The sequence below is a fragment of the Dipodomys merriami genome, unplaced genomic scaffold (assembly GCF_024711535.1).
Source record: "Dipodomys merriami isolate MVZ:Mamm:240054 unplaced genomic scaffold, mDipMer1.0.p SCAF_554, whole genome shotgun sequence".
Taxonomy (NCBI): domain Eukaryota; kingdom Metazoa; phylum Chordata; class Mammalia; order Rodentia; family Heteromyidae; genus Dipodomys; species Dipodomys merriami.
The window spans coordinates 585,877-611,207 of NW_027206129.1; the positions used below are offsets into that span (position 1 = coordinate 585,877).

Here is a 25,331-nt window from a genome sequence, read left to right on the forward strand (position 1 = left end):
CTGATTTCCATCTCCCAGTAGCTAAAATTATAGGCTTGAGCCCTGGTGCCTGGCAGAACTTTCATTCATATATATATATATATATATATATATATATATATATATATATATATATATATATATGAATAGTTTTTTTCTCCTGTGTTTTTCACCTGTGGTATTTAAAAACAGCTGTTCACTTTTAGGGGTAAATAAGTAAGCCATTGTGAGGGAACTTTTGAACTTTGTAAGCAGTTTAGTAGCCAGTAATTTGGACTTTGATAATTTAGATCACTGGTTTCATAGTGTTTGCACACAATAGCTGAATAATGAGGATCATTAAACTCCCTGTGCCAGAACATACCCAAATTGTGTTTGCCTCTAACCTTGGAGGCTCTGTTGGGCTGGGAGGCAAGGATTGGCTCTTTATTGACTTGTCAAGCTGTGAGTTTGCATTACAGCTCATGACCCAGTCTATTTGTTTCACTGCTTTGTGGTGGGGAAACAGGTAAAGAAATCCTGCTGAAAGTCCTTCCTTCTGCACGTTTGCATGAATAACACCAGTGTTAGGGCACTGTGACCAATGCCTCCAAAAGAGGTAATGTTAGCAGCATGGAGCCATTGTGGGACCCAGCTGTGGGCGGTATTGCTTTCTCTGTGAGACATTGGGCTTTCAGCAGAAAGCTCTGGAGGAGAACTTACCATGCAATTAAGTAGGAAAGAAAAAGTGATACTTTAGGGAGAAATATTCAGAGAAGCAAAACACTGTCTGCAATCAAGAACAGCAGTGAACTTGGCCAGGTGTAATTCAGAAGTGTTTTTACAGTGACCATATTAGGTTCGCTGTTGACAGTTTATCTGGCCAGGCATGAGATACCACATTAATACTATCCTGTTAGGTATTTTCTTATTATGCTAAAAATTAAGGAAATAATAAAAGGATTGCCTTTAAAACCGTATGTTCTATTACCACAAGTTACTTAGCAGCTAAGATCAAAATAACTCAAAGTCTGATGAACTATCTTTGGAACTTCCAACCAGTTGAGGAAAGCAGTTCACTTTTGGTGCCATTGTAAATCCAGTGTAATCCCTTGAAAATAAAAAGGACAGTTTGTCTTGTCAACATGTAGTATCCACTCTAATAACTTTTCCTTATGATACCCAAATGTGAGAACTCCATGTGACGCACATATATATGTGTGTTACCTTGCACTTATCCTCATCTCTTAAAAGTCCTACTCTGTCACATCACCACACTGAGGACTAGGCATATGAACAAATGGACCTTGTGGAGCTAACTACAAACGTAGGAATATCTAATGTCCATTCAAACTTACAACTTCAGTTACATGAAAACAACAGCATTGTTATATGAGGCTGTCTACCTTTCCCACTTGGCCACTTTGTTGTTGATCTCTGTTAGTGATGATGGAGTCAATTTAGTCTAAACTAAATTGTCAGCTCTTTGATTTAGCTTGTGGGGTTTTTTTTTCACATCCATTTAGGACTGTTATGGTCAACACTTAGACTTTAGCCACTAAAGTACCCCATATCTACAGAAATGTAAGCAGATTTAACTGTACAACTCAGTTGAAGCATCAATTAAAAACTCCCAGCAGCATGTTAGGTGTGTACATAATGACACAAATTTTTATTTTTTTAAATTGTCTTTATTGTACAAGCTACACAATTAATTATAGACAAGCCAAAAGAAAAAGGAGTCTTAGTGTTTAGATGAAATTTCTGGGTATTTTGGTATTGTATATTCTTTTGATTGAATTTTTTTCAAAGTACACATTCATAGAATTTATGTTTTAAGGAAGGAGTTTTTATGAAAATGTGTGTGTGCGTTTGTGTGTGTGTGTGTGTGTGTGTGTGTGTGTGTGTGTGTGTGTGTGTGTGTGTAGAGAGAGAGAGAGAGAGAGAGACTACTACTGCCAACAACAGTGCTGATCATCCTGTATTAATTTAACCTTTCCCCTACTTGGGGTATTTAAAATTAGTCATTCTACCTCTTTATATTTTCTTTTTTTTTCAATCATAAATATGAGTTTATTAGTAATTTTCTTTACCCTATGGCATTACATAATTGTCTATTTCCTCAGAATCAATTTCTAGAAGCCTAACTCCTGGTCAGAAGCTTGAATATTTTGAAAGTTTTGGTAACTACCCAGAAATACTATACCATCACCCCTCCTATTCCCCATCCCGACAACACTGGGTGGAGTTGGTCCTTTTAGCTCTCTCTCTCTCTCTCTCTCTCTCTCTCTCTCTCTCTCTCTCTCTCTCTCTCTCTCTCTCTCTCTCTCTCTCTCTCTCTCTCTCTCCCCCTCCCTCCCTCCCTCCCTCCCTCCCTCCCTCTCTCCAGTACTGGGGCTTGAATTCAGGGCCTGAGCACTGTCCTTAGCTTTTCACTCTAATGCTCTACCACTTGAGCCACAGCTCTAGCTCCAGATTTTTGATGATTAATTGGAGATTCAAGTCTCATGGGTTTTTCTGTCCAGGCTGGCTTTGAACCATGATCCTCATATCTTAGCCTCCCTAGTAGCTTGGACTACAGATATGAGCCATTGGCACCCAGCTTTAGCTTTTAAAGGCATTTTATTGTGTGTTTTATTTTTTCAATTACTGTTAAGACAGAACACTCTTCCTATGTATTGCTGGCTTGTTTTTCAAAACCCTATGCATTTGCTTACTTGGGTGGATGTGTTGTCTTGTTTTTGCCAGTCCTAGGATTTGAACTCAGGGCCTGAGCACTATCCCTGAGTTTTTGTGCTCAACCTCATGCTCTACCATATAAGCCACAGCTTTGCTTCTGGCTTTTTAGTGGTTAATTGGAATAAAAGTCTTTAATTGGATACCTTCTTGCCTGGGCTGGCTTTAAACTATTTTCCTCAGTTCTCAGCCTCCTAAGTAGTTAGGATTATAGGCCTGAGCCACTTATGACGGCTGTTTTGTTTTACTTAATCTTCAAGACCTCTAACATTTATAGTTGGTGATATAGCTGTAACTTGATAGATTCCCCTTCCCCCCCAAATTGCAACCATCACAAACTGATCATTGAGCTAATAGTCAACTGCAAGTGATGGTTGTATAGTGAATCATAAGATCTGTTCATTTTGACAACGGGTTCAGTCTTTATCCCCATCAAGCATTTTCGACTGGAGTAGCTAACAAGTAGTAGAATGGAAATAAAATGCTACACTAGTTCTGTTCATGTAGCGTTCTAAGTTCCCACATGTCAATCCTGTTGTTAGTCTTGGATAGCCTCTCATTGATTAATACTCTTTTGTTGATGACTGATTTTCTGGCTAATTTCTGTGGTAGTCATTCAGATCATAGTACTATTTCCCTCTTCCTATCCAGCTTTTTTTTTTTTTTTTTTTTTTGTCGGTCGTGGGGCTATCCAGCTTTTGTTCTCCCTCTTCTTCTTCCTTTCTCCCTAGTTAACTCCACTTAACTACAAACGAAAGTACATGAGTGTTGCCCAAAGCTTCCCAGCCTAAGCTGGCAAATCCTTCACCTTTTACATGTCTCTGTCCTTTTACCCACTCTCCTCCTATCTACCCTCGCCTTCATCACTCTCCTCCTCAGGTCATAGAGTATGTTACTACTTACTTTGTTTGCTATAATTTTAATTGACCAGAAAAATATATGAACTATATAATTTCATCTAAGAGGTCACTACCTTTCAGGACCGGATTTTGTGTTGTTTGTTTAACTAAATATGTTCAGATTCATCAAGTGCCTACTGAAAGCTAGTTTAGATTTAGTTAGATGCTGGCATCTAACATGATACAAAAATTGTGAAAAAATGAAGATAAAAGCTTTCTGTTCTTTTCAGAAACTACTAATAGAGCTGGGTTAACAAACAAGTCTACAAATTAAATGACTGGCAGTCCAGCGCAGAAAAGAGTGTATGTGTGCCTAGCATGTTCAAGGGGCCTGAGGATCTCTCTCTCTCTCTCTCTCTCTCTCTCTCTCTCTCTCTGTATTTGTGTGTGTGTCCTCTCCCTCCTTCCTTCTTTCCCTCTCCCCCTTTCGCCTTCTTTCCCTCTCTAGCTTCTTGGAATAAATAATGTCCTTAAGAAGTTTCTAAATGGCAGCCATCCAAGGCTTTGTTTGAGATTTACAGTTTTTCATAGTCATAATCTGACTGATGACAATGTCTTAGGGGGAAAAAAATCATCTCATAGTATGGACATAAAACTGCCATAGCCCCACTTTTTCAACGAAGTCCTTGAATGAGCATGGGAAATATTTATATTTATCTCATTGATTACCTGCAAGTGTGATGCCACCATCATCTCCAGCACCAAAGCAGACCTAGGCCTCCCGTGACTGGGGATAGAAACTCCCATCATTTATTTGGCTGCTGGTGGTACTGTACGAGCCAGTGCTATGCAGTGTCCATGTCTGTCATCTTTCTTTCTTTCTTTCTTTGTTTCTTTCTTTCTTTCTTTCTTTCTTTCTTTCTTTCTTTCTTTCTTTCTTTCTTTCTTTGTTTCTTTCTTTCTTTCTTTCCTTTCTTCCTTCCTTTCTTTCTTTCTTCCTTTCTTCCTTTCTTCCTTTCTTCCTTTCTTTCTTTCTTTGGCTTGAATTCAGGGCCTGGCACTGTCCCTGAGCTTTTTCAGCTCAAAGCTAGTATTCTACAACTTTGAGCCACAGCTCCACTGGTTTCAAACTGTGATCCTTTGATTCCAGCCTCCTAAGTAGCTAAGATTGCAGGCAGGAACCACCAGCACCCACCTCTGCCATCTTTCTAATACTGTCTTTGCTATTTTTTGACTACTTATTCTGTCAATTAACAGAAAAATAGATGTGCTAAAATGTCTAATTATGATTGTGGATTGGACTGTTTCTAACACCTCTTCCATTTTTACTTTATATTTTTAAGGCTATATTATTAGATACATACAGACTTTAAATTGTCAGATATTTAACTAGCAAATTGGATTCTTTTATCATGGGCAACTGGACTTGCAGTTTTTCTTTTTGAAATCATCCTGGGTCATCTCAGTCTGCACAGATATTTCCATAGCACTGGCTTTGATGCTGAGAAGACCTCAGAAATGCACTCGATATCATGATATGTAGGTCCTCCAGAAGGTTTTGTTGTTAGCAGGAGCAAATGAGATAACATAAACAAATATTTAGTACAGTGTCTGGGCTATAATTGACTTTCAAGTGTTTAGTACTGTGGGGCACATAATAAGTGCTCAATAAATATCCACTGCTAATTATGGTAAAGATGGGCACTCTGTGACCAGTGACTTTATTGCTAAGAATAAAGCTTAAGGAAATCCTTGAGCATTACATGTGAATACATACTACCTTTAGAAGGACAATGGACAAAAACCACTGTCTTATTCAGAAATAGAATACTATGTATAGAAATTAAATAATACACATTTGGATGTATCAAATAAGTTGATCAAAATATAGAAAACCAAATATGAGGGCTGGGAAGGTGGCTCAGTGGCAGAGCACTTGCCTTGCATGCATGAGGCCCTGGGTTCCATTCCTCAGCACCACATAAGCAGAAAAAAAGAAGCCGGAAGTGGCACTGTGGCTCAAGTGGTAGAGCGCTAGCCTTGAGCTGAAGAGCTGAGGGACAGTGCCCAGGCCCAGAGTTCAGGCCCCACAACTGGACCCAAAAACAAAAAAAGAAAAGAAAAGAAAACCAAATATGAAATCTAGTTACAAAGAATATACTGTGATACTGCTTATATTTAAGTTAAAACGTAAATAATCATAGTATATATTCTTTATAGATATCTACAAAGGCGGAAAAGCCCAGAGAACAAAAGTGGGTTCTAGGTATGATTGCAGGGAGGGAGGGAGAGAAGTAGGGAGGGCTTTGTTTCCTGATGGCTCTCAGAAGTGACCTTGTCACAGCTGCTCCAGCCACAGGAAGTGCCCACTGACCCACTTCCCCTTCTGTATTGATTATTAAAAACTTTTCTAAGTAGCTGACCATTGAAGGACAATTTGAGAATACAAAAAAGTCTAAGTAGGGCTGGGAAGGTGGCTCAGTGGTAGAGCGCTTGCCTTGCATGCCTGAGGCCCTGGGTTCAATTCCTCAGCACCACATAAGCAAAAAGAAAAAAGCCGGAAGTGGCACTGTGGCTCAAGTCGTAGAGCGCTAGCCTTGAGCTGAAGAGCTGAGGGACAGCGCCCAGGCCCAGAGTTCAGGCCCCACAACCGGACCTAAAAAAAAAAAGTCTAAGTAGAGCCCTTAATTGAGGAATGGTCCTGAACTCTGAGTTCTTTCACTATCTCTGAACTCCTGAAAACATCCTTTGCGTCTAGATGAAGGAAGATTTTAACATGTGCTTTGAGTTGGTTATCCTGTTCTGACTTCTGCTTTTCCCTCTCTTCTTTCTTAACAGTGTCATCAGCAAGGTGGTTCCAGCCCCGGAGGCTAAGCCAGCCCCTTCTCTGAATAGACCCAAAACCCCACCACCAGCCCCAGCCACGGTTCCTGTGCACGTGAACCCCACCCCCCTGCCACTCCTCGCCCAGGCCGCAGCATGTCCAGCTCTGGTGCCCTCCCCATCCCCTGCCATCTCTGGGGCAGGAAGCTCCAAGGCCCCCGTGAGAAGCGTAGTGACTGAGACAGTCAGCACTTACGTGGTACGTAGCATTTTCACAGTAGCTGAGAGCCTGTTAGGAGAGCATTTTCTAGTAGAAGGAATAACGGTATGTGTCACTATTAAGTTGCAGAGGAAATTCTTCATAACAAAAGAAGTACTTTCCAACTTTTGGCTGAAAAGCATTACCTTGCAGCATTTGTCTATTCAGTCTCTAGAATGTCAAAGCATTGTTTTTCATTATTTTGTATTGATTTGGAATAAGATTGTATGCAACAGTATCGCCATATAAATACAAGAGTGAATGCTGACATTTAAATCCAAACTGAATTTCTTGGTCGAGCAATGGAGATACTCACTTAAAAGTGTTAGGTTTTTAAAAAGAGGTAGCCAAGTAAGAACAGCACCACGCACGTGGTATTCAGGTAAGGGGTAGGTTTATTCAGTAGACCTGCTGGGACCAGGCAAGGTTGGCACTCCACGTGCTGGCAAAAGAGAGCGTCTAGCTGTTGGTTAGGCCTTATATAGGGTAGGGGTGGGGAAAGGTGTGTCCAGGTAAAGGGAAGTGGGATCTGGTGGGAGAAAGGTGTGGCCACATCAGATTAAGATGTGACCTCAGCGGATGCAGATGTGACCTCTTCCAGGTGTCCCAATTGCCTAGGTAACGCAGGTACTGGGCGAGGTCTGTTCACCATCCAGGAATGGACCTAACAAAAAGTACAATTTATGTTATATACACCGAATTTTATAAGCTAGCTATTTGTGAGTTGTGGTACTAACTACAGCATTTTATTGGCTAAGACTCAGAATGTGTCAGGGCTTGTATGTTACATGGAAATGGACTTTTAGACTGCAGAACTTGCTCAGTGTACACGATGGTTCAGTTACAATATGCACCATGATTAATGAGTCCGTATTGTCCAGGGAATGTTTTAGGTATTTTCTCCTGATTTTTTTTTTTTGGGGGGGGTCCGGTTCTGGGCCTGAACTCTGGGTCTGGGCACTGTCCCTCAGCTCTTCAGCTCAAGGCTAGCGCTCTACCATTGAGCCACAGTGCCATTTCTGGCTTTTTTCTTTTTGCTTATGTGGTGCTGAGGAATTGAACCCAGGGCCTCAGGCATGCAAGGCAAGCAATCTACCACTGGGCCACCTTCCCAGCTTCTCTCCTGTTTTTCTTCTGGTGCTGGGGATTGAACACAAGCCCTATACTTGCTGGGGAAGCACTACAGCGCTGGAGCCACTCCCCCAGCCCTTGTCTTTCACATTCTTAACAGTCTCCAATCTTGTTCAAACCCAAATTCATTCTATATATGAAATATTTATAAAGCTATGCTCCATAGACACTGAAGAGTGACACCCAAACACACATAGAATGCTTCTGGAGTGTGAAAGCATTGGCGTGGCCATGACCCCTGGCTCTGCAGATGGTTGTATGAGCCTGGCAATAGCCTTGGTCTCTCTGAACAGACATGATTGGGAAGTGCTGAGGTGGTATTCATGGTATTTAGTGTTATAAACCATACAACAGCATGTTACTTAAAGCAACTTAGAAGGAAATACATCATTAAATGGTTGAGCTATTATGATGTTACACAGTGCACAAAAGAAAATCATAAGTATTCAAAGAGGATATAAATGTGAAAATTATTAAATTATGCCAGGTCCTGGTAGCTCATGCCTGTAAATCTGGCTATTCAAGAGACTGACCTCCATGGCACACAATTCAAAGCCAGCTCAGGGCAGCAAAGTCCATTCTTATCTCCAATTAACCACCAAAAAGCCAAAATTGGAGCTGTAGTTGGAAGTGGTACAGCACCAACCTTGAGAACAAAAGGTCAGAAATAGCACCTAGGTGCTCAGTTCAAGCTCCAGGAACAATCCCCACCCCACCCCCCATTTTTAAAAAAAGTGATTTTCAGCAAGAATTTTAAAAATGGTAGCATGAGCTCAAGTGGTAGACTGCCAGCCATGAGTGAAAAGGCCAAGCAAGAGCCTCAAGCCCTGAGTTCAATCCCCTAGTATTGGCAGAAAGGAAAAGAACAGTAATGGTTTTCCACTGTATGTGTGGGCCAACACCATTGAGAAGGATTCACAGGAATGACAATGTAACCAAGAAGCTTGGAAACCTTAGAGACACTGTGCATTCACAGTGTGAAAGATGTGACGGGGCACAAAGCCCATGTGTCACTGTCTACTGGTGGTGTTGGAGCAGTACTTCCAATCCCAGGGCTCTTGTTTCCCATTCTTGACCTATCCAAAGGCTCTTCTATGATGAGTAAATACAGTAGTATGTTTGAGAGAACTTAGTGAACTGTGACGTATTGGGTGATGTCAATACAAAGGCAAATTTTTTAAGTAGCAGAGTCATGGGCTGCTAATTTCAAGGAAGGTCACCCAGCAGCAAGACTGGCCATGCGTGGTAGCTTTGGGGCATAGCGCACTAGAACAACCTCAGCCCCTGGAGGGCTAGTGCATGGGGACGGCTGGCCATCTCCACGTGGTGCACTTCCCTCAGGCAGGGAGACATTACCTCTCACCCACTGCTGCTTTTTGGGTCTCTATAGAATTCTTTCTTCCAGCCTGGTTTTGATCATGCGAAATTTGAGGAAGTGGAGCAATTAAAGATGCTTCCTATTTAACTGCTAAGTTAATAAACTCCAGAGTATATAATATTTGTAGTGAAATAGTGATTAAATGTGAGGTTCTTTGGCCTCCTGAACCCCTTATTTCATTTGCCATTTAGTTGATTGTACTTTTCTAAAAATGTCATGAAAGGAATGGAAAGTTACTTAGTAACAACTCTTTTATATCCTTGATCGTATCAGCCTGTTCAGGAGAAGGGTTTGGCTAATAAGTAATTGAGTGATACATGCATGTTTGGCTGTATGTATAATCCCCTGCCTGTGATGTGCTTGAGGAAGCAATGAGTGCTTGAATGCTACAGTCCAGCTTTCAGAAATACCAATTGCTACTGCCATTAAGACCCTAATCATGCCAGGCACTGGTGGCTCACGCCTGTAATCCTAGCTACTCAGGAGGCTGAGAATTGAGGATTGTGGTTCAAAGCCATTCCAGAGAAGGTTGTGAGACTCTTATCTCCAATAAACTACTCAAGAAAAGCCAGATCTGAGCTGTCACTCAGACAGAACACTAACCTTGAGCAAAAGCAGCCCAGGGGCAGCGCCCAGACCCTGAATTCAAGACACAGGATGGGGGGGGAGGGAGACCCTAATCATTAAGAACTGATGTGGCTATAGGAATTTTTCAGATGAAGCAGATTATACATCACTTTATCACATTGTTCACAGAGGTGATTATGAAATAGCATATACAACAAAGTTTAGAATATTCATTAGCAATGGTTTATCATAACTGGATGTGGTGGTACAGGTTTGTAATCCCAACCTAGCACTTTAGAAGCTGAGTCAGATGCATTGCAAGTTTGAGGTCAACCTGAGCTTCAAAGAAAGAAAAAGACAAAGGAAAAAAAAAAGTAAGAGTATATCATTGATTTCATATACTTCCAAAAGAAGAACTGTGCTCATTTTGTTAAGAATTTTTTATTAGCATACATTAGTTGTAGAAAAGGAGTTTTATCGTGACATTTTCATGCGTGTATACCATGTGATTGTGGCTTTAATGACGAGCTAATCTACTAGGGTTTCAGGCTGATTTGTCAGGTATTTAGTAACCACTCTTTCTGGTCTTCTGTTGGTTCTTCTTCCCTATTCCATCTGGATTTGCTCCTTCCCCTGCAATCCCTTCAGATCCGAGATGAGTGGGGCAATAAGATCTGGTTCTGCCCTGGGTGCAACAAGCCTGATGATGGGAGTCCAATGATTGGCTGTGACGGTTGTGATGACTGGTACCACTGGTGAGTCCCCAGATCTCCACCCACCCCACTTCTGGGAGGAAGCAGGGCCTGTCCCCAGTTCAGGGACTACCCAAGAGTGGCCTGCAGAGTACAATACTAGAACCTGGATGATTCAGTCAGTTGCAAAAAAAAATGAGTCTTTGTACTAAGGGTATTCAGCCTAAATTCTGAATAATTTTGTTGTCATCCTTCTTATAAAAATAAGTAAGACACATAGAGGTTTGCTTTTTCCTCTCTACTCATGTTCAGTATAAGCAACAGCCCTTCACAGCTCCAGGAAGAGGTAATTCCTTGAAAACAATAAACTTGATACAGACTGCAGAGATAAAGACAGCTAGTCCGTGTTTATACCCCTTCAGCAGCTTCTTTAAAACTGAAGAGACTCAGTCAAAACATAAGCAATCTTTCTTTTATTTATCTTTAAAATATAAAATGTAAAAGGATACCTGGTCAGTTATAACATATGATGTCTGTAAGATGAAAGTGGAGTATTAAGCCGGGTGCCAGTGGGTCCCACCTGTAATCTTAGCTACTCAGGAGGCTGAGATCTGAGGATCACTGTTCAAAGCCAGCCGGGGCAGGAAAGTCTATGAAACTCTTATCTCCAATAAACCACCAGAAAACCGGAAATGGCTCTGTAGCTCAAGTGGTAGAGCACTAGCCTTGAGCTGAAGAGCTGAGGGACAGCACTCAGGCCCAGAGTTCAAGGCCCACGACCGACAAAAAAAAAAAAGTGAAATATTACTTAAAAAGACTTACATTATTCCTGGTTGGAAGGCTGATTGAACTAATTAATCTTCTGAGAGGGCCTATAAAAAGAAACATTATATAATAAAGTTATCCAGATGCCAGCCAGGTGCTCATGACTCACGCCTGCAATCTTAGCTACTCAGGCAGCTGAGATCTGAGGATCAAAGTTCAAAGCCAGCCTACCCAGGAAAGTTCATGAGACTCTTTTCTCCAGTTAACTACCAGAAAAAAACTGGAAGTGGATCTGTGACTCAAGTGGTAGAATGCTAACCTTTAGCATAAAAGCTTAAGGACAGCACAGGCCCCAAGAGTTCAAGCCTCAGGCCCAGCACAAAATAGTAATAATAATAATAATAATAATAATAATAATAATAATTCAGATGCCTAACAGTAGTGCTGCATATTTGATTTCTGCATAGAAAGGAAAAGAATAAATTTGTAGGAAACTTGTTCATGGGAATTTATTTTTGTGTGTAGGCCCTGTGTTGGACTAATGGCTGCCCCACCAGAAGAGATGCAGTGGTTCTGTGCCAAGTGTTCTGCCAACAAGAAGAAAGATAAGAAGCACAAGAAGAGGAAGCACCGAGCTCACTGACAGCTCCTGGAGGCTGGACCATGCAGGGTCAGCAAAGGCTGCCTGCTGCCTCCCTGGTGCCTCTGGACAGAGCTAGTGTGGTTCTGCCATCCCATTGCCCCCAGGCCTTGGATGAGGAATCAGTGAAGATAGAGGACAAGAACATGCCATCCACTCTGCCTTCCCTTCTGAAACACTCGGAGGTTCCACAGTGGCATGACTGAAGAAAACTCCAGAAGGGGCGTGGCCTGAGGGCTGCCCACCTCCATTTTTCTATTACCAGTGACAAGTATTATTAATAAAAGAGACCATACATCTTCCCATTTGCTTTTCTTTATTCTCTCCAGGGCCTTTTCTTAAGGTGTAAGATGAGAAGATAATGTATAAACTGCCTTGACTCTAATTTAAGGATGATATCATTAGTCTGTATACAGCTTTCAACCCCTTTCCCTCTAGAGTAAAATAATCGTAATAACATAAAAGAAAACTCCACTTGGGATATTGGTAAATATTTTTGTGATGAGAATATATGAAGCTTCCCCCAACCCTGTTTTTAGTACTAACATGTAAAATGTTTGGGCTTTTGTGAAATACCTTATATTTTTTAAGAAAAAGGTTTCTATCATGTCCTCTTTGCTTCTGTGCAAATTAGTTTTGTTTAACCTATTTGATATCTTTGTTGCATTCTAATTTCGCCCTTCTTTAAACTGCTGGAGTCTCTTCTCACTGCTTGTACATTTCATCAACTTGTATAGAGAAAAACTTCATACTAAAAAAAAATTCTCCTAATGTAAATAATAAATATTTATGAAGTAGTTATTTTTTAAATTTTTATCGTGTTTAATTCTGGCTTTCTCTGAAATCCACTGTGATTTCAGCCATGTCTGTAATTACTGCTGTACATAGGCAAAGGACGAGAAAAAGAGCCATAGAGCAGAATAATTTACCTTGAGCTGAATGAAACTGTGCAGTGCCCAAAACTTGTGGGTAAGAAGACCCTAGCAGTTGGAAGGAGAACAGGGCGATTTGAATCTGGAGTTTATGTTTTGAAATTGTTTTGTTTGTCATCTATCTTGTTTCTGTAAATTTTCTGCCTTTTACTAAAAGGACATGTAGGTTCCACAAAAGTTAAAAACAAACAAAAAAAAAAAACCACCAAACAAGAAAAAAACATACTGTAGCATTCTGTGTTTATATTGTTTTATTTCTACAAATTTGTTCATTGATATTGTGCTTTAAGGCTGAAATGAAGTATATTATGAATTTTTTTAAGAAAATGCATCAAATTTCAGGGTATCTCAAAACCTTATTATATTACTATACTGCCCACTATTTATTATATGTTATAGATATCTGAAAGGTAAACCAAATATTTTATTTTTAATGTAAAAAAGACATCAAATTTAACTTTATTAGCATATTTTAGTGACTTTGGAATAACCAATAATTTTGAACTTTTACTTGATTTTGAAATAATCTTAATTTGGACCCATGTGGTAGATATCTTGAATGCTAGAATATGGGCTTTGAATATAATACAAATATATTAATAGAAAATGTGAATTGTTTTACTGCAAAGTCAATTGATATTAGTGTTTGCATTCATCTTATTCTAAAATATTATGTGGTTACAGAAATGTGGTTTTCAGCCGTGATGTTAAATTGCAAATCAGTGGAAATGAAGTAGACCTTTCAAAAGTACATGACATAATTGCCCTCCTTGTTCTAGAAACCAGAATTTTTCTATCCCTGCCAAAAAAAAAAATTCATGTTGAGATATGTGGTTTTTGTTTTATTCATTTGAGATCATACTAAATACAATATTTTCACATGCACAAACCTACCCATTAGTGCTTTTCAGAGGGGGATGAGGGATAGGGAAACTGCAAAATAAAGATTATTGGCTGTTTCATAGTTTGCTTTTCCATTTTCTTTATTTAGGATTTAGTTCCTTGAGGCATGGTCAGTGGATCTAAAGTTGCCACGTTTAAGTGAGCAGGTCATGCACTGCCATAAGAACGAATGTGCGTATATATAACTTTTCACTCACTCCTCCTGTCTGAGAGACTTCAGCCCGGACTACATTCAAGGAATTTCAATCAGTTTGTTGTCCCTTGCTATTTCATGGTTGCTTTCCTAAATCCAGTTCATGATTTTATAAATGGTCTTTGCAATAATAAAAACCAAAGAATCATTTTCAGGGGGCTGGATGGCTCAAGGGATTAGTAATGGAATACAGAGCCTTTCACCTCTTGGTCAGTGAGTTGAATCCAGTCCAGGTCACTAGAGACCAAAAGTTGTCACCATCTTATGGACTGTTCAGTGGCCTGTGTGAAATGAACTGGTGGTCTCGGTGGTACCAGTCAAAGAAAGTCCAAGAAACTGAAAGAAAAAAAGAAGGTAGATTAGAAAAAAAGAAAATATCAGTGATACAAAGAAAAGTTAGAAAATTGGTCAGAGCCATTCTCCAGAAAGTAATAACTAGAGAAAATGAGAGCAGCATAAAAACATCACAATCATCACGAAGAGAATGGAGCTTAATTGACTTCTACAAATGATGGCAAAACAAAATGGGAAAAGGAAAAAGGCAGCATTGATTGAGAGACAATAATAGGAATAGACGAGGATGACCTCAGGATTTAAACTATAGGGAGCCTAAAAACTTAAATGAGGTGACTGGAATAAGAAAACCGCCATAGCAGCATGCAAGGAACTACTGGATCTGAGAATTGGGTACAAAGGAATTCAAGTATTCCTTTCCTCTGGAAGGTTAGGTGTAAGTAAAATCATGACCTGTTTTCATTTTTAACCCTGCTGCATGATTTGAATAGAAGTAGGAAAAGAGCTTGGCCTGGCTGGTGACTTGATTGGAGAAGATGGTATTTAAGAAGCAGAAAACTGAGCCACTCTTCTAGTGTGATAATCCGCCTTTGGGGCCAGGACTAGCTGGCAAAGCATCAGCTCGGTAGCTGACAAGGTGTTTCTCTTCAGAAGGTGTCTGCCATTAAGCAGTGCATGCACTGAGGATCTTTATCCTCTGGCTGATTTGTGGTTACAAGCATCCTGAAGAAAAGCAGAGACTATCAGAGAATTCTGACTTTGTCAAACTTTTTTTTTTCCAGAGATAAAATATAGTGCATTACTCTACAGTGTCACCTAAACCACCTTTGTTCTCCTTTCAATAGGACGATTAAACAAAAGACCCACTAACCAAATTAAAGTATAAAATGAACCTGGAGATATGGGAACCTTCCCACTGAGAATGCTAATGAGTGAGTTCACTAACACCATGTGGGCTAAGTTTTCAATACAAATAGTTTTATGGCCAATCTCTTTAGATCATAGCAGCTTTCTTTAGAAGTTTTAAGTCTAAAAGTAGATGAGTTACCTTGACTGAAGAATGGAATAGATAATGCCCTGAATAAATCTCTTTCTACAATGCTATCAGTCATTTCTGTTAAGACACTATTTCTTTGAGAATCTTGCATTCGTTGTAGCCTGAAAAATATAAGGTAACTATTAATCTAGGTGTTCAGGCCAGAGGAGGACATCAAAATTAGATAAGAGGAACTGGACAATTGATTGTTCCTTCCACTCAAATTAATATTTTGGCTGGAAATATCGTTTCAGTGGTTCAGTGCATGCTTAGCTTGTATGCTTAGCACACATGAAGCCCTGGACTCATTAAAACACCAGGACCGGAAAAAAAAAATGAATAAAACAGCATATATGTGAGTTGGTAGAATAACTACTCACATACTCACTTTTGTCATCCTGAGAAGCTAAAATAACTTCAGTTTTTCATTGAGTTTGTAGAACCTTATCATTTGCTAGGCACATTCCTGAGAATGGCAAAGATGTGTTACACCCAAGTTTATTCCCAGAGGTGCAGTTTCTGGGGCTCAAGACTTAATTTACCCATGGTTTTACACTTGTTCATGCAGTATTTAAAAAACAAAAAACATACTAGGGACCAACCCAGGACCTCATGCATACTAGCAAGCACTCTAGCACTGAGCCATGTCTCCAGTCCATTCTTTCCAGATTCTGTGAACTAAAACACATTGCATTCCAACTAGCCAGGAGGTGGACATCTGAACAAAAACACTAAACCAATAAAGTTGGGCGTGGTGGTATGTGTCTGTGGTCCCAGCATATTCCAGGTATAAATGGGAGAGCATATTTTAAAAAAAAGAAAGAAAGAAAGAAAATTGCTGGGGCATAGTTGAAATGGTAAAGCACCTGCCTAGCAAGCACAAGGCCCCAAGTATGACAATCAATAAAGTTGCACCAGACTCGAAGCATATTGCATATTTGTTCTTATCCCATTTTTCTTTTCCTTGTGTTAAGGGGGGAGGCAGTGTTTTTGCTGAGGTTTGAACCCAGGGCGTCCTGAGTTTACCACTTGAGCCACATCATCATTTTGCTTTCTGTTATTTTTGAAATACGTATGAAATATATACCGGTGCCTGCCAAGAATTCAATCCTCTTACATACACTTCCTTTGTAACTGGAATCATAGGCATATGCCACCATGCCTGGCTTGTTTTTGAGATAGGGTCTCCCTAACTTTCCTAAACCAGCCTTGAACTTCCATTTTCCTGTCTCCATTTCTTGGGTAGCTGGGATTACAGCTTTTCCCATGTTTCCATACAGTCTTTCTATTCACTTTAGACTGTATCTCGTTTTTTTGTTGTTGTTAATATAGTTGTTTGTCAGTTGTGGGGCTTGAACTCTGGGCCTGGGCACCATCCCTGAGCTCTTCAGTTCAAGGCAAGCACTCTACCACTTGAGCCACAGTGCCACTTCGGGTTTTCTGGTGGTGATTAGAGATGAGTCTCATGGACTTTTCCTGCCCAGGCTGGCTTTGAAATGTGATCCTCAGATCTCAGCCTCCTGAGTAGCTAGGATTATAGGTGTGAGCCATGCACACCAGCTGAGTTTTATGCTTATAAATGTTCAGAAGAAAATTTTTTTAAAGTTCTGTGTTCAGAGTAGAATCATGTAAAAATACATTGGTACAAAGATGCATTGGGCTTTCAGGACAGAAATGTTTAGGTACTTAGCAATAATTTCCCACTATACCCTTAGAACCTAGTTGTCATCTGTCTGTCTGGTTTTTGAAGTTTAGTTGGGATTTCATTTGGTCTTGTTTTGGGCTGGTGAAACATTGCAAGTAGGATTGTTTTAAGCACAACACATACCTGATGGAGGTATCTGATTGCCATTAATGAGTTCACTACTGACGACTTAAATGATTTTAAGGAAATGTTTGTTAGTTCTAGTGGGCTTGTGTAAAGGTATAGATGTATTTAAAATTCAAAGTATCCATCAATAGTATCTAGTTATTGTCTGATCATTCCTTACACTATTGGGGATGGTGATTAAAAATTGGGGGCTATCTTTTAGGAAGTAGAGCACCTAATTTTTCATCTTTCCTGGTTTGTTTGTTTAGATAAAGTCTCACACGTAGCCCAGGCTAGCATGAAATCTATGTTGCCCATGATGGCCCCAAATCCAGGATCCTCCTGCTTCTGCTACCCGATTGCTGGGATGACAGGTGTGGTGTGCACCTCCATGCTTGGTCCTTCTATTAATTTTGACATAGCTATTTACATTCACAAAGCAAATATCAGGATGGGCCTGTCTTATACTCATCCATATCCATATATTTCTTTAAAAAATGTCTATTAGTCATCATTTTGGGAGAGAGCCCATGTGTACTGGAAGGGTACAAAATGAAGGAGAGGGCTGGGAAGGTGGCTCAGTGGTACAGTGCTTGCCTTGCATGCATGAAGCCCTCAGAAAAAGCCAGAAGTGGCACTGTGGCTCAAGTGGTAGAGCGCTAGCCTTGAGCTGAAGAACTGAGGGACAGCACCCTGGTCCAGAGAGAGTTCAGGCCCCCCACCCAGCAAAAAAGGATAAAATTAAAAATAAAATAAAAATAAAAGGGAGTATCCCGTGCTGTAGCAAGATCCAGCAGGAAAAAAGCCAAAATGGAGATTCACAAAGCTTCAGTGGCTGGTGCCTGTAATCCCAGCAACTCAGGAGGCAGAGATAGGAAGGATAAAGATTTGAGGCCAGCTGGAGCAAAAAACATGCATACGGCCCCCATCTCAACCAATAGCCCACTCTTATCATCACTCTTACATCAGGATGTGTAAATAGGGCCACATGCTATCTGCTCAGGAGGATGAGAGCTGAGAATTACAGTTCAAAGCCAGTCTAAGCAGAAAAGTCCATGAGACTTTGTGTCTTGGTTGTCCGACGGTGCATCTGTGTGCGCAGTTACAGGGGCTTTAACTCGGGGCCTCACACTCTTAGCTTTTTTGCTCACAGCTGGCAATGTACCACTTGACCCACACCTCCAGTTCAAGCTGGTTGGGGGCTGGCTACTTGAAGATATGTCTCTTGAATGTCCCAGATCTGTCGGTACACACTAGGATCTCAGCCTTGGGAAGAATTGGAATCAAGACACTCTACTTGGGGGTCAGCCTGGGAAACATAGTGAGTTCGAGGTCAGCTTGAGCTATATAGCAAGACCTTGTCTCAAACAAATAGCATTGCATGCCTATAATCCCAACACTTGGGAAACCAAGACGGGAGTACGGGAAGCGTGACAGTACCCTGGGCTGCCACATAAAACCCTGTTTTAAAAACCAAAAATATAGCTGGGTGCTGGTGGCTTATGGCAGTAATCTTAGCTACTGAGGAGGCTGAGATCTGAGGATCATAGTTCAAAGCCAGCCTGAGCAGGAAAGCCTGTGAGACTCTTATCTCCAAGTAATTACCAGAAAACTGAAGGGGTAGGGTGCTAGCCTTGAGCAAAAAGTACTCAGGGACAGTGCTCAGGCCCCGAGTTCAAGTCCCAAGATCAACAAAAGTAGTAGTAGTAGTAGTAGTAATAGTAATTGTCAGGTCTAGGTCTCAGCATGAAATGTAGTAGAACGCCAGGAAATGGAAACGAGGGTTTTTTTCTTTGTTGTTTGTGTTTTCTTTTTGTCGTGTTTGTTTATCTGTCTTTGGTAGAGTAAAAGGGGCACAGAAATAGAGGGACACAGGATAGACAAAGGCAGCAGTGGTACTCACTAGACACTATGTTGAAAGTGAATTATACAACTTGTAGGTGGGGACAGGAGGAAGAGCAAGGGAAGGAGTAACATTGTCCAGAAAGAAATGTTCTCTTTACCTGACCTACAAAACTGTAACCCCTGTCTATATCACCTTTATAATAATAATTTTAAAAATAAAAAAGATGAAGAAGAAATTTACAAAACGAACCTGTCTAGGAATAATGATCAGATCTGATTCTAAATAAATAATAAAGTCAGGCACCCTGTGGCTCATACCTGTAATCCTAGCTACTCAGGAGGTGGAGATCTGAGGATCTCGTTCCGAGGCCAGCCTGAGCAGGAAAGTCTGTGAGACTCTTATGAAAGAGTCGGGGAGGGAGGGAGGGATGCAGGGAGGGAGAGGCTTACCATTGTTTTACTAATTTTTACAAACTAAGTGGAATTGGCCAGACCAGTGCCTTTGTGTATGTATGTGTTTGGGTTTTTTGTTGTTGTTGATGATCTTGGGGCTTGAACTCAGGGCCTGAGTGCTGTCCCTGAGCTTCTTTTGCTCAAAGCTAGCACTCTACCACTTTGAGCCACAGCTCCACTTGCGGTTTTCTGGTGGCTAATTGGAAATACAAGTCTCATCGACTTTCTTGCCCAGGCTGGCTTTGAGTCACAATCCTCAGATCTCAGCCTCCTGAGTAGGAGGCTGGATTACAGGCATGAGCCACCAGTACCCAGCTGTGTGTATTTTATTTGTGGAAGCCAAAGCCACAAGCATGCTGGGACAGCACTGTACATCTGAGCTGCATCAACAGCCCAGGTACAGGGCTTTGGTGAGCTTCGTACATTTGGTTGGAGCTTCTCTAAGGGTCTTCCTTTTCGCTTGCATCCGGGTCTTATGTCAATCAATCTATTAGCAGGGTCTTCACCAAGAGCTGCATTGTATCAGAACCCAGATTTAAAACGTGGCTCCGTCACTTAACTACTGAACAAACTTCAATAAAGCATTTAATTTCTCTAACTCCCCATTTCCTTCCCTTTAAAAGGAGAAAAGTAAGAACATGTGCTTTCGATAGTTGTAAAATTTAATGAAATCATATACAACGCAGTTAACACATGATAAAAGCTCAATAAATGGTACCTCTTGTGGCTTTTTTAAAAGTCCTTCATATATATTATTTTGCTTTTTCAATTCCTTTTCAGTATCTCTGGGTTTTCCTGTGAGTCTCAGATTCTGAGATTCAATGTGTAATCTTCATACCAGAGTGTAGGCTTGGCACATAGGAATAACTAGATGATTTCCATTGCCAAACCATTTGATTCTTTGACATAGAAACTGGACAGAAAAAAAAAAGAAAGAAAGAAACTGGACAGGACAGGGAGCTTCCTGCCCATGCTCTATTTCTCCTATGTGGGTGGTCCAGTATACTTGTACATGTCTGTGTGAAAAACAGAGAAGAGTAAGGGGATAAATATGACTCAGTGCCAGGCCTAAGCTCATCCATTAGCAGCCTGCATGGCCAGTGTATTGATACACAGGAAGTCAATGAACAATTGATTGCCACTGGTGCCTTCGAAGGATTGCACGATGCAATCTAATGTGACCCAATGCAATAACAGGTCAGGGAGGAAAAAGTGCACGTAGGGTTCCCTGAACTCTGCAGGTCCCATGCCTGCACTTGCATGCACTCTTGGTCGGCTTCAGAGGTTCAGCACAAAACATAGATCCAATCAAGAAAGGCTCAACTTGAATGAGGATGAATATGGTTGAAGAAGTGTGTTTGCATATTTGAAAATCGAACCAGGAAACCTGTTGGAATTGTATTAAGAAGGAAGAAGGGCAGCCAGGTGCTGGTGGCTCATGCCTGTTCCTTTACCTACTCAGGAAGCTGAGATCTAAGGATCACGGTTCAAAGCCAGCCTGGACAGGAGAGTCTTTGAGACTTTGATCCCCAATTATCCACCAAATAGCCAGAAGGGTAGGGCACTGGGGGCTCATGCCTGTAATCCTAGCTATTCAATCAGCTTGAATCTGAGGATCACGGTTCAAAGCCAGCCTAGGCAGAAAAGTACATGAGACTTGTATTTACAATGAAACACCAAAAAAGCTAGAGGTGGAGCTGTGGCTCAAATGCTAGAGCATTAGCCTTGAGCACAAAAGCTCAGGTACAGCGCCCAGACTCTGAGTTCAAGACCTAAGACCACCATGCGGGCGTGCGCACGTGCATGCATATGCGCACACACACACACAAGAAGCCAGAAGTGGATCTGTGGCTCCAGCCTTGAAGAAAATGTTAAAGAACAGCACCCAGGCCCCGAGTTCAAGCCCCAGTACTGTCAGTAGCAGCACAAGGAAAGGGAGTGGTGAAAGTGATAGAAGGACATGGCTGATTGGGGTACATTTATATAGGATATCATGATGAAACCCCTCATAAAATTAATGTAGGCTGCTGGGCACCAGTGGCTCACACCTGTAATCCTAGCTACTCAGGAAGCTGAGATCTGAGGATCGTGGCTCAAATCCAGCCCAGGCAGGAAAGTCCATGAGACTCTTATCTCCAATAAACCACTAGAAAACTGGAAGTGGCACTGTGATTCAAGCGGTAGAGCACTAGCCTTGAGCTGAAGAGCACAGGGACAGTGCCCAAGCCCAGAGTTCAAGCCCCATGATGGACAAAAAAAAAAATGTAGGCTAATAAAGAAAGGAAAGAGCCCATTTAAAATTAAATTTTTAAAAGTTTAAGCTAGACCTGTGTCACATGTTACTCAGGCGGTGAAGGTAGGAAGACCATGATTTTGACACCAGCCCTGGTGTCAAAGATCCTAAGATCCTAACTCAAGAACTCAATGAAATAAAAAGGGCTGGAGGCCTGAGTCAGCATGTCTTGTGTTCAATCCCAGTACTGGAAAGTGAGAGAGGGATATGAGAGGGAGAGGAGAAGAACGAAAATGAGAGGGAGAGGGAGAAGGAGTGAGAGACAGGAAGAAGAAGGAAGTGGAGGAGGAGAAAAGGAAGAGGAAGGAAGAAGAAGAGGAGGAGGAGGAGGAAGAAGAAGAAGAAGAAGAAGAGGAGGAGGAGGAGGAGGAGGAGGAGGAGGAGGAGGAGGAGGAGGAGGAGGAGGAGAAGCTGCAGTCAGGCTCTGTTGGCTCACTCCTGTAATCCTGAGATCTGAGGATCATGGTTCAAAGCCAGCCCAGGCAAAAAAGTCCCCGAGACTCTTACCTCCAATAGGAAACTATGCCTCAAAGTAGTAGAGCACTAGCCTTGAGCAAAAGAGCTCAAGGACAGTGCCCAGGCCCTGAGATTAAGCTCCATAACCAACAAAAAAAAGGAGGAAGAGAGGGAGGAGAAGAGGAGGAAGAGATTTCTGGAAGTTTTAATGGGGTGATCCTCTGAGGTTTAGAAATCCATTCACTATACAATATGTATGTTCTTTAATCACTGCCTTGCATCTAGGAGTTCAGGCTGTTCAATGTAGAACTTTCAGTGATGACAGAAATGGTCTATAACTTCTACGCCAACCAACACAGGCTAGTTACTTTTTTCAAATAGTTTAATGGCCAACTCAGTGTCACTAATCTTTGTTTCAAATTACTAAAAAACAATAGAGAAGGTCTGCTTGTGGATTACAAAATACCAGAACCTGTTGGAGAGTTTCAAATGTCCTGGCCACCAAAACAAAGCTAGCTCCATGTCTCAGTGTGTAGTCACAGACAATACAGCAATTTAAGCGGCAGAAATCCTGGCTGGATTCAAAAGATGGTATTTAGGCCATAACAGGGTTATTCAGTTTCTTTCCCAAGAGAAAGGCTCGTGTTGATTTTGAATGTGTCTTTAAGAAGCATCTAGAAGTTTGTGTGTAGAGATCCATATAATGGATGCTCATAGAAAAATAGGGTGTCATTAACTGTGTGGCTCACAGAACATCATACTCAACGAGATTCACCATTTGTACACTTATGTAGTTTAGATACGAAAGTTATACTGAATGGCTATCATTTTGGATACTGTACTTGGAAATGAGAGAGGTTGATCCAACTTTGCAACGTCCCATGTTTTCATTCCATTGGGAGAAATATGTTTCATTAGCACTAAACCATCAGAAGCAAGTTAAAACATGTGGAGTCATATAAGTAAAGGCCTAGGTGAACTGTGTCCCCCTTTCTTCTTATTCAGCATTCAGGTGTGAAAGCAGCCATGGTCCTGAAACAAGCAGCCATCATCGCAGCTCTCTTCACCTCTTTGCTATCATTGTCTGATGCCTTTCTTCTGCTTATATTTGTTTTCTTTTTCACAAGAAAAACTGATCTTGTACATTAAGTGAAATAACATCCAAATCATACAAACAACTCAACATCACCCCCCCAAAAAAACCCTCACTTTATATAACAACCGAAGTTGTTTTTTTTAATAATAAAATAATAAAATGCATATCATTGGGGGTTTCAATTCCACAAGAGCACAAGCTCTTGGAATCCAAAAAGGAAAAAAAAAAGGGAAGAAAAGAGAAAAGCGAGAGACCTCCCCTCCTCCCCCCCACCCCACCCCACAAAGGAAACATTAATCGTGTTGTACGCAAGCCAACATGGTCATCAGAAATACAAAATAGAGCATGCTAAAATATTAAGGTGCAAAGCGCTGAATCCTGGACATGAAAGTAAACAGCTGCCACCTAATCTGATCCAGCCACCCAATGGCTCTGCGTTCCGTAAGAGGAGCCGGCTCCCTGGGCAGTCTATCACAGGCTTTTAAATGGACTTCTATGAAAACCTGAGTTGACATATCTCCTGGGATCACTGTGGCGTTGAGTTGCCGCCTGGCCCCAATAAGTTGCAGACACCGCCCCCCCCCAGCCTTTCCAAAGTCCACTGTTAGAGAAAGCATCACGTGACCACCAGGGTCCACTTCCCCACCCCCCTTCACCCCCGACTCTGTTTTCAAGGTCTTTCCTGAAAGTTGGCCACATAGATAACCTGGTTTCATGCTATTTATTGCCTAGGAAGGAGGCAGGGTTGAGCCCAACCCCTTTGGGATGTGAACTTGTGGTTCCAGCCAGTCTAGAAAGTCAAATCTGATTCCTGTGCAGTGAATCACCCTGGAGTTTTCTCTCTGAGAACTAAAAAGGGAACTTAATTACAATAGCTTCTTTCTCAATTGTGACACACTAAAAGAGAAAAAAAAATTTTTTTTCTTACCTTCCTCAATACCTTAAACCATATTGAAAAGGTAGCTTTTGGAAAGAGTCGTTTTGCTACATTAAAGATAAGTTTCTTATACATTATTATTAATAATCATTATTATTACTATTGTTAAACAGCATTTTACCCAGGACTTCCTTTGACTGGTGGGCAAAGCTGGCCTAATATCATTGCTTCTATCCAAATTGATTCCTGTGGCGGTTAGGAGAGATTATAAGGTCAGGTCAAGACTCTTTCCTCCCTCCCCAGCATTTTAGCAAAGATAAAATTCAAATGATGGGTTTAGTTAAAAATAAATGACTGCCTTCTTTTAAAAGATGGCATTAAAGATAACCATATAATAATACTTTTTTTAACATCAGGAAAGTTTGCTCTCTTTGTATCCTGCTTTATGAAACAGCTGACAACGTGCTAGAAGGCTTCATGTTTGGTCGAGTATGGGCAGTGCATTGCTCTAAATCTCCTCTCCTTATTAAGGAAGGAGGGGCCTTCATAGACATGATGTCATCTAAAAATGACAGCCACAGCAGAAACAGCAACTTCCCTTATCAATTATTAAAAATAAACCTAACCAGGTGCCAGTGGCTCATGCCTGTAACCCTTCCTTGCTACTCAGGAGGCTGAGATCTGAAGATTGTGGTTTGAAGCCAGCAGGGGCAGAAAAAGTCTGTGAGCGGGCTGGGAAGGTGGCTCAGTGGTAGAGCGCTTGCCTTGCATGCCTGAGGCCCTGGGTTTGATTCCTCAGCACCACATAAGAAAAAAGCGGGAAGTGGCGCTGTGGCTCAAATGGTAGAGCACTAGCCTTGAGCTGAAGAGCTGAGGGACAGCGCTCAGGCCCAGAGTACAAGCCCCACGACTGGACCAAAAAAAAAAGAAAAAGAAAAAGAAAAAGTCTGTGAGCATCTGATCTCCAATAAACTACCAAAAAAGCTAGAAGTGGAGCTGTGGCTCAAGTTCTAGCCTTGAGCAAAAAATTTTCAAGGACTTTGCCTAGACCTTGAGTTCAAGCCCCAGGACTGACAAAATGATGATGATGATGATGATGATGATGATGATGATGATGATGATGATGATGATGATGATGATGATGATACAAATCTATCCAGTAACATGTTGCAGGGACAAAATGACTTGTGTTTCTGGGAAGAACTAGAAATTGTATGTCATTCTGTGCATGGTAGAGAGCTTGCCTGGTACATCTAAAGGCCTGGGTTCGATCCCCAGCACTGCTCCACTTCCTACCAGGCACCAGTAAGCTCACACCTGTAATCCTAGCTACTCAGGAAGCTGAGATCTGAGGA

General features: G+C 41.3%; 1 protein-coding gene across 1 annotated transcript in view; it reads left to right on the forward strand.

The window, feature by feature from the left end:
- LOC138811988 (transcription initiation factor TFIID subunit 3) overlaps window positions 1–13,684 on the forward strand; it is a 149,028-nt gene extending 135,344 nt beyond the window's left edge. The window contains exons 5-7 of the mRNA XM_069999937.1: window positions 6,372–6,615; window positions 10,340–10,446; window positions 11,674–13,684. Coding sequence (XP_069856038.1) covers window positions 6,372–6,615; window positions 10,340–10,446; window positions 11,674–11,791 — 469 coding nt within the window. The 3' untranslated portion in view covers window positions 11,792–13,684. The remainder of the gene's footprint in view (window positions 1–6,371; window positions 6,616–10,339; window positions 10,447–11,673) is intronic.
- Window positions 13,685–25,331: the final 11,647 nt, after the last annotated feature.